At 58.1% G+C, this 9594-nt stretch overlaps 1 gene segment (V, D, J or C); it reads right to left on the bottom strand.

Moving 5' to 3' along the window:
• Positions 1-1143: 1143 nt before the first annotated feature.
• On the bottom strand, positions 1144-2178 carry LOC136994364 (Ig heavy chain V region C3-like). The segment is given in 2 exon segments: positions 1144-1713; positions 2121-2178. Coding segments are annotated over 2 exon segments (396 nt in total).
• Positions 2179-9594: the final 7416 nt, after the last annotated feature.

Raw genomic sequence — 9594 nt, 5'->3', positions numbered from 1 at the left:
CCCCGGACACTCTCAGCCCTTCTCCAGTTGCCACTGCCTCACTGTTGAAAGGACACTCAACTATAGTCCCAGAGGACCAGGGATAGCAGCAGGAAGCCCATGGGCTCCTTCCAGCCACCTTCCACCTGCAGTGTCACTCATCAAGAGTTGCTGCTCACCAGGGAAGGACCACAAGTCCCCTCTTGTCAAAGGAGCTGATCTGTTCAAGGCCTGTGCTGTGGGGCTCCCCTCCTCTCCCAGCTCTGTAGTTGCTCTGCTTTTTCCAGAAAGCCCCTCAACCAGCACTGAGAACTCCAATGCCTTCTTGCAATACTGTGGGGGAGCGGCAGCAGTGCATGCAGTGGGAGCCAAGCACAGCTAGTACGGACATGTAAGTGCACAGAAAGGGCTCTGAGCTTTGTTGATGCCTCCCAAGGACCAGGATCTCCTTCACCTCCCAGGACCATGGCCAGGAAGAGATGTAGCAAGAGCAGAACCACCTCACCTCAGCCCACTTCCTTTTCGCAGGCAAAGCTGAGAGACAGTACCAGTCCAACCAGGCTGGCCTGAGCAGGGCTCTGCTTCTCTTGGGACAAGTGGTGAGATATAGCAGCCTTGGGAGGTTCCCCTGTGCCCTGCCTGTTCCCCTGCTATGGAGGCCATAAGCCGCACTGAGGTGCCTGATCCGCAGCTGCAAGTGGAACGAGGCTCTTCCCCATGTGCTCTGCAGGGACACATGAGGGTCAGGCCAGCAGGGCTGCGAGCAGTCAGCACAGTTCCACGGGGCCAAGCCGGGTACAGGGCATGCCCAGGTCCCAAGGTGCCAGCGACCCCCCATCACGCTGATCTAGGCAGGGCAATAACCCCATGCATATGGCAACCCACATGATCATGCCTGCTCCACTTTGCCTCTCTCCAGCTCCGCTCTGGCTGCAGTGCTGCTCTGCCCACATTTCCCACCACATCTGTGCCACTGTGACCTGCACCCAGCCAAGGTCTGTCCTCAGCACAACCCCGTCCCTTCCTCAAAGCAGGCCGGGACTGTGACAACCATGAATGCAAAATGGAGGGAGGGAGGAGTGCAAGAAGTGTAAGAAGCTCAAAATCACACCTGAAACACAGCAGGGCTATTCCCACAGGCATCCACTGCAACAAGCACAAAGAAGACGTGGTGGGGAGGCGTGGAAAGGGGAAAAGCTACAGGAAACGCCCATGTTAGAGCTGAAGCCTGCCCTTGTCTCTGTGGTGTAAGAAAGGAGGGATGTGGGGAAAGGTCCCATTTGCCGCACCTGTGGGATTGCCACGCGGTGAGCAGCCATGCCCCCAAACTTGCCTGCCACTCCCCACCCCTCCAGCTCCCACACTCTGGGCCAGGGCCGCTGGCAGGAGGTTTGTGTCAGGGTGCAGACGGTTTTCCTGTCACTGTGGGAACAGCACAGAAGTAGCGGGCCGAGTCCTGTGGGCGCAGGGCACGCAGGGCCAGAGACGCCACAGCCTGTGAATTGTCGCGGGAGACAGTGGCTCGACTCTCCACTGCCGTACCATAACGAATGGAGCTAGAATCACGGTTGATGGTGGCGACCCACTCGAGTGTGGCACCGGCGGCCTGACGGTACCAAAGTAAACCAAAATCCTTGAAGGTGAAGCCGGATCCACGGCAGGAGAGTTGCACGGAGTCCCCAAACTCTCGCAGCCCTCCACCGGCCTCCACCAGCCGCACCTGGGCCTGCACCCCTGTGGACAGAGAGTGCAGGGAGCAAGGCGATGCGCACACACACACACACACACACACACAGTGGCAGGCAGTTCACCAGCCGCTCTGGGGTCCCCTTCCTGGGCACATGGAGACCTGGCATCATCCCTCCCTCATCCCTCTACCCTGGGAAACCCACTGGCCCTGGGAAATCCCAAGGCTGCCCTCCTCAGGGCTGAACTTGGCCTTGTCCTGAAATGTCCCCCAAATACTGGAAACCTCCCTCTCCCTGCCACAGAACCTCATCCCCACTGGCAAAGGCAATTTTCATGGCAGACTGCACCTCACGTGGCAGCAGATAGCAGCTGGCTCCCAGGACGGGGCACAGGCAGCCCCAGCCCCAGCCCGCCCGGCCCTGTGCTCGCTGCCCTCCCTGGCTGCCTCTCACCTGCCGGCACCGCTGCCAGCGACAAGGCCAGGAGCCAAGGCACCATCCTGGGCGGCATCAGGCCCTGCCGCGCCGGGCGCCGGGGCCGGGGCCGGGGCCGGCTGCGGGCAAAGCAGCTCCGGCGGGAGGCAGAGAGGCGCAGAGCTGAGCCGCGCTCGGCCCTCTCCTGCACACACCGCCACTGGGGGCCTTCACCGCGGCAGCGCTAAGGACTCTGCCCCCACCGCAGCCCCGTCCCGCCTCTCGCTGTCGCGGTCCCTTTGTGGGAGGAGGAGCGGCGACGCAGGGCCCGGCCGGCGGACGTTCCTCGGCAGAGAAGGAGTGCGGCGCCCCCAGAAGGCCGCAGCTCCTTTCCCTTTTTGCCCCGGACGGTGGGACGAGTGTGCGGGCTCCCCAGCCCTGCGTAGCCTCGTAAAGAGGAGTCCTGGGCAATGCCTCAGAGGCCAGAGGGAAAAGCTTCTCTGCCGCTCGGGGGCTGCTCCAGAAAGAAGAGCAGACTGGGGGCTGCAAGCCGTGACGGAGCCCTGGAGACGGTCGTGGATGGCAGCGAGGAGAGCTAAGATGCGGAGTGCCCTGCTCTGCCAGCACATGGGTCAGGGTCTCAGCCAGCCCCAGCTCGGCTGGCCCCGGCACTGGGCTGTCGGCCTCCAGCATCCCCTCGTAGGACTGTCCCCATGCCTCACAACCGCATCCTGCCGGATCCGCAGATGTGGAAAGGGAAAATGTTACGGGAAATGGAAATGTTTACAGTAGATTTGAGACCTGTCCTTGAGTCTGGGGCGTAGCAAAGAGTGATGGAGGGAATAATTCCATTTCCAGGACACCTGGGATCACCTCACAAAGAGCTGTGATAGCCCAGCTCTCCCTGGGAACAGCCCCAAGGCCCGCCCCCAGCACTCGGTCTCCCCGCCAGCTCCCACACCTTGGGCCAGGGGCCCTGGCAGGAGGTTTGTATAAGGGTAAAGCTGTGTTTCCTGTCCCTGGGGGAATGCTGGAGAAGGATGTGGTAGAGTCCCAGGGGTGCAGGGTGTGCAAGGCATGCAGTGTTGAGATGCCTCGGCCCATGGATTGTCCCAGGAGGTGGTGGCTCACCCCTCCACCGCTGGCACGTGTTGAATGAATGAGGAATCGTAGCTGGTCACCTACTCAGGAACAGGGAGAGCCATGGTCCCACCTCTACCATGGCTGCCCTGCTCAGGGCTGACATTGGACCTTTCCAGAAATAATTTCCACCTCTACAAAGACTCTCTCTCCCTGCCACAGGACCCCCTCCCCAGCCTGAAAGGCGATGTGCATGGGAGAATGCACTCTGCACAGGAGGAGCTGGGCCCTGGCACGGTGGATGGGCACCAATGGGCAGCCGCAGCCCGCCCAGCCCTGGGTTCACTGCTCTCCCTCGCCGGCTCTCACCTGCCAGCATTGCTGTGGGGGAGAAGGTCAGGAACCAAGGCACCATCCTGGGTGGCATCACGACCTGCCAGATGCAGAGAGGAGCAGAGCCACTCTCAGCCCCTCTCCTGTCTGCACAGGGATTGTGCCCCTCACCCACTGACCCCAGCTGACCTGCCCCCACTGTCACAGCCCTTTCAGTGGGAGAAGAAGGGGGGGGGGTGCAAGACCAGGCCAGGCCAGGCCAGGCCAAGCCAGGGGAGGTTCATCAGCAGAGGAGGAGCGTGGCATTCCCAGAAGGCCACAGCTCCTTTCCCTTTTCTCCCAGGACGGCTGTGAGGGCTTACAGGCTCTTTAGCCCTGTGGAGCCTCATAAAGAGGGACCCTAAGCCTCCGAGGTGATAGGGAAAAGGTGCCTGCCTGCCTAGTGGCAGCTCTGAAAAAGAGAGCGGGGTGAGGGACTGTGAGCTGTGAGGGAGTCATGGAAATGGGCTAGGGTGGCCAGGAGACATGGGGCAGAGACTGCTAGGTTGGGGCCTCGGCCAGACCCAGCTTGGGTTGGCGCCAGGGGTGAGCTGTCAATGTACAGTGTCCTCTCAGAGGACCTTCTCCATGCCCTGCACCCCCATCCTGCCCTGGCCTCACTCCCTGTCCCCTGACAACAGGGCCGAGAGACAGAGTGGGGACCACTCCCTCCTACTAAAACCCACTCAACCACATCCCATGCTCTTCCCGACAGCACCCCATGGTTCCTCTACCCTGCACCCTCACTGCACTCCAGCCTGCCTCCTGCTCTCCCCACTCGCACAGGAAATGCATGGACCTCTCCTAAGCAAGCAGCTTGCTGTCCCCGTGCCTCTCTCCTTGACCTTGCCCTCTCTGGAAGGAATGTGGGGAAATGGAGTGCAGAATTGCTGTCCTTTCTTCCTTCCAGGTTTAAATGAAGTTTCACGGTCTCACAGAACTCTTTCTTTGTATGTGTTAGCTATATTTCGTGAGGGATCGGGTTTATTTTGGGCTAGGGGGCTGTATGCATCCCACTGTGTGAGATCTGTTCTTTTTTGACCCTAAGTGTCTGAGAGTGCTGAGAATTGAAGGGAGCCCCACAGTGCTGCTCCTTTTCCCTGTGCGTGGCTGGCCCGCTACGGCCAAAACATATTTCTGCACAGAGAGGATGGATGGTATTCAGGTGGGCTACACTGGGGCGCAGAAGGTTTCCTGTCACTCCGTGAAGGGTGTAGAAGTAGCAGGCAGAGTTCCAGGGGTGCAGGGCCAGAGAAGCCTCATTCCAGGAACTGCACCCAGTGCAGGAGGAGCGGGACCGTCCTTGGCACAGTGGGAGTGCAGGGCCCTCGCTACATGTTACACTCCCAGGCTGGCCCTGGGAGCAGCAGATTGGCATCCTTGTGCCCCCACATCTCTTGGCACTGCAGAACTGCTGTTCCCAGATAGGACCCCTGAGCTTGGCCCCTCTTGGCTGGGATATCGCAGGCAGAGCCTCCCCTATGCCATTCCCTCCACCCTGTGCAGGCATCCTCTTCCTCTGCTTGCTCCACCCTGCCACCCCTTCTCCAGCTGCCTTTCCCCCCGCAGGGGCCACCTGGGCACCTCCAAGTGGCCAACGCCCATAAGGGCTTGTGGCAAGCAGGAGAGGCACCATGCTCAGTGCTGCAGTGAGGCTGGAGTGGAGGTGTGGGCTTGACACCCTCCCCACCTCATCCCCCACAAATTGTGTGGGGCTCCGCAGGGGACGACAGTGTTGGTGCTCCTCAGTAGAATGGGGAGACTCTCCTCTGTGCACTCATCCTGCTTGGGAAGGAGCCAGAGCTTCTACTGGGACCTTTCCAACTGCAGGCCAGGACACCTGCCAGGACCAAGCCCTGCTACCATGGCGGGATCCCAGCTGCTGCCACCATTGGGGGAGAGTCATCACCCACTCACCGCTCACAGCATCCCCTCCCAGGACCCTCCCCATGCCCCGCGCTCTCATTTTACCCTGCCCTCACTCCCTGTCCCCAGCACACCAGGCTGACATGGGGAGGAGCGTGGAGAAATGAACACCCACACACCTTTTCTCCGTGACAAGGGCCCCCCAGGATTCTCCAGGCAGCCAAGACTCCATGGGGATCATGGACAATGGGAGCAGGTCCTTGCTTGGTGCTGCAAGATGGCGCAGGCTTGAGCGGTGTCCTGGCTCCAACTCCACTCACCCCACCCCCCAGCTCACCCCACACAACTCCTGCGAGGCTCAGTGGGGGACAACATTGTGGGATATCCTCTGAAGAAAGGGGAGACTGTCTTCTGTGCGCTCACCATGCTTGGGAGGGACCCAAAAGAAGTTTTGTGCCTGCAGGCCAATACACCCACTGGGACCAAGATGTGCCACGGTGTCATGGTCCTGGCTGGTGTCATCTTTTCAGCAGTGCTGCCAACCCTGCAGGCTGTCCAACTCCTGTACGCTCCCTCTTCCCCTGGGTACTTCAGCCTAACCCCTTGGGTAGGAGGTGGGAAATGGAGGTTCAGAGGGTAAAGGGGAGGCAGGAGCCCACTGCAGCTAGGCACTTGAGGCTGAGAAGAAAAGGGGCGACGTCAGGCCATATTGTGAAAGCTAGGACAGTTGCAAGATGCCTTTTCAATCCTTCAGGGAAGGTCCTCAGTGTAAACATCAAATAATTCATTCAGAATAGAAGGCTCAGTTTTGTCCTTCCGGGATCATTTTTCATGACAAATGCCCTAACTCTGACTTTGTTTTCTCTGCGGCATTTAAGGTGTGTTGCTGTTTTGTAAATGCCCAGCGGCTGGTACATGCACATGCTCAACATGGCACCAGTATGTACCCAAACTAGGAGGCCAGCTTTGGGAGGGTGGGGAGTAGCATGCATCCCCTTTAGGCCAGCTGATCTCCAGTGTGCCCTGGTTCCTTCCTGGAGGCTGAAGAGCCTGAGAGCTGGCCATGGCTGTTCCTGGGAAGAGGGTCCCTGGAGACAGTGCAGGGCAGGGAGTGTGAGGAGTAGATTTGGGAAGTGGGATCCCCCCCACGATGTGCAGCGATGGCCCATCCCTCCCTGGGAGCTGCCCTGAACCCCTCCTGGCAGTCGCCTCCCCTCCAGCTCCTGCACCATGGATCAGCAGCCCCAGCAGGATGTTTGTGTCAGTCAGGGTGCATCCAGGTCTCCTGTCCCCATGGGAATGAATGGTCCACAAGTACTGAGCTGAGTGCCAGGGATGCAGGGTGCGCAGGACCAGAGTCTACTGAGCCCAGGGTTTGTCCCAGCAGGTGGTGGCTTGACCCTCCACAGTGGCCCCATACTTCTTCATATTACCTGATTGGCTGCTGATGTATGAGGCCCAGCTGGATCCATGGCAGAAGAGGTGCTCAGAGTCCCCAGGCACTCACAGCCCTCCACCAGCCTCCACCAGCTGCATGCAGGCCCACACCCCTGTGGACAGAGAGTGCAAAGAGCAAGGCAATGCATGCACAGGGCGAGAGGTAGTTCACCTGCCACAGTGGGGTCCACTTGCCAGGGACATGGAGAACCAGCATCATCCCTCCACCTGGGGAAGCTCACTGGCCCCAGAAAATGACTCCCTCCTTGCGGCTGATCTTGGCCCTCTCCTGAAATGTCTCTGAAATCCTGAAAGCCTCCATCTCCCTGCCACAGCACCCGCTCCCCTGTGGGGAAGGCGATTTGCATGGGGGAGTGCGCCCAGTGCGGAAGCAGAAAGAGCTGGACCCCAAGATGACTTTGCTTCTCTCTTGCTGTCCCCAGCCCCAGCCCTGCTCTGCCAGTAACTGTCCTCTTTAATGAAATATTATGGGGGCTCTCGCATGATGTCACTTTGCTCCGCTAGTCTGGTCTTGTGCTCTCCTACTCCTCTCGACCTGACACAGCTCAAAGCAAACCTGCCCCATTAATACCATCAATCCCCTCAAGAATGTCAGTGACGGAGGAAGGGGTATGCTTGATGTATGCAGCCCGGTTCCACCACTGTATCCCCACCACAGCACCTAAAGCCCAGCCTTGTCTTCAGGGCAAAGAAAACACACCAGGAGTGGACCCTGCACCCTGCTCAAGCCCCATGCACCGTGATTCTAGTGCCAGGGGTCCAATCCCGCTGTTCCCCAGAGACATAAGGTGATGCCCTGGGTGTCAGGGAATGCAGCTGCATGGAGAAGGGGTTGCTGGGGACGTCTCTGGTGATGCTGATCCTCTTTTGGAAGCGTGGGGCACAGTCTGTTTGCACACCTCCAAAAACTGCAGCCATCCACTCCTGGCTCTCTCCTGCTTTCTGCTTGTGCCAGTGCCCCACCAACATACCAGTGGACAGGGACACCCCAAACACAGCACACCTGAGGAGAAAGACTCTGAGGCCCTGCCCTATGCAGGGTCCAAAACTCACAAGCCTCAGCTGGGAACATGTGCCTGGAAATGAGCATGAGAAGCAGCAGCAAATGAGCAAAAGCTGTGATGAGGGCAGAGAAGGCCCCCACTCTTGGGGAAACTAGTATTTCCATGTGCCTGCTCCTACAAGGAACCAGAACAAACAGCAGGAGAAAATAGCTAATCACTTCTGTGTCTTTGCAGGAACAGAGCTCTCACAAACACAGTAACACCCAATACAGTTAAAAACACAGCAGCAATGCTCTTATACTTGCCCACTTGGGAGCAGGACTAGAGCAACGAGGAAAAGCTGGGACAGGCTGGAGAGGAGGCCCCAGGAATGTGCATTCCACCCCACTGCTGCTTAGGTTCCCAGGAGTGCTCTCATCTGGATCATAGATCCTCTCACAGAGCTGCAGGTAACAGAGCTAACACAACACAGGTGATAGAGAGAGCCAACAGATGCAACAGTTTTGCAGCAGTAGGTGCAGAAGGGCACAAAGAAGGCATCCTCATCTCAGTCCAGACCAGCATTCATGGCCTCAGGTATGGTGGTGAAGCACCACAGAGCACTTTCCCCAGGGCCTGTTGGAGCAGCTGTCCCTGTCATGTCAGAGGCTTTGGTGCAGACAGAGCTTCTGATGGAGGACACAGCTCTGCAAGTCTTGGGTCTTCACTAGCAAACTCTGCAACTGCTAACCGGCTTTATGCAGTTTGAATTCCTGGCAAGCCAGGCAGGAGTTGGAGCATTTTATACAAAGCTCAAGGTTTCTTTCTTTGCTCTATCTTAAGATAGTGATTAGTAAAACAAAAAAATGAAGTTAGTCTTGCCACTATTGTTGATTGTCTTTTACCTCCACAGCTGAGAGACGGAGTGGACTGATACTGCCCATGAACACTTGGTTGCCCAGCTGGTGTTGGCAACAGGGTTTTGGCCTTTGGGGAATGTGCTCTGGGACAAACTCAGACTTCTCCTTGGCTCCTGATGAGCTCCATAAGCAGGAATGTTCCTCCTGCAAGGAAAAGTTGAGGAAGTCTCAGTTTCATCTTTTGGCTGCAAGTTTCAGTGCTGGAACTCGAGGAAAAAAAAAAATCCTGCAAGTGAGAGGAAGGTTATATGGGTGAGTAGAAAGGAAGATCGCAGAGGACTGAGGAGCAGTGTTCAGCATGGTTCTGTCTGCTGCATTTATGGTGAGTGACTGGCTGCTTTTTGTAAAGACACCGACACTGGGCAATGCGCACACTGGGAGGCTGCAGCAGCAGGTACACACATGAAGAGCCCAGTTTGGGAAGGACAGGGAATAACACGCACATCTCCCATGTCTCCTGCTTGCTTCCTGGAGCCTGGGAGGCCCAGCTGCTGGCCATGGCTCTTCCTGGAAACAGGGCCCCTGCACACAGGGCCGGGGAGGGAGAGAGATCAGGAGATCCACTCCAACCCCGGAGGCCCCTGCCTGACACCTGCAAAGGGCACAGGGCAGCACACGGGAGCATGCGAGGCTGGGAGGGAAGGCTCCAGGTCTGCCCCACAATCCAAGTACAAGGACACAGGAGTCATCCCAAAACATTTCCAGACCCCAGAGTTTTTGCCAAAAGCTCTGCCTGCCTGTAATGCCTGAAGCTGTAATGTCAGCCAGCCCTGGAAGGGCGGAAGAAAGGGGGCCAAAAAGGGGGCCAGCTGTACCTGAAGCATGTCAAACCAC

This window comes from Apteryx mantelli, chromosome 28, assembly GCF_036417845.1.
Source record: "Apteryx mantelli isolate bAptMan1 chromosome 28, bAptMan1.hap1, whole genome shotgun sequence".
Taxonomy (NCBI): Eukaryota; Metazoa; Chordata; class Aves; order Apterygiformes; family Apterygidae; genus Apteryx; species Apteryx mantelli.
Note: the sequence above shows the minus strand (reverse complement) of the source record. Positions and strands in the feature narration are given on the sequence as shown.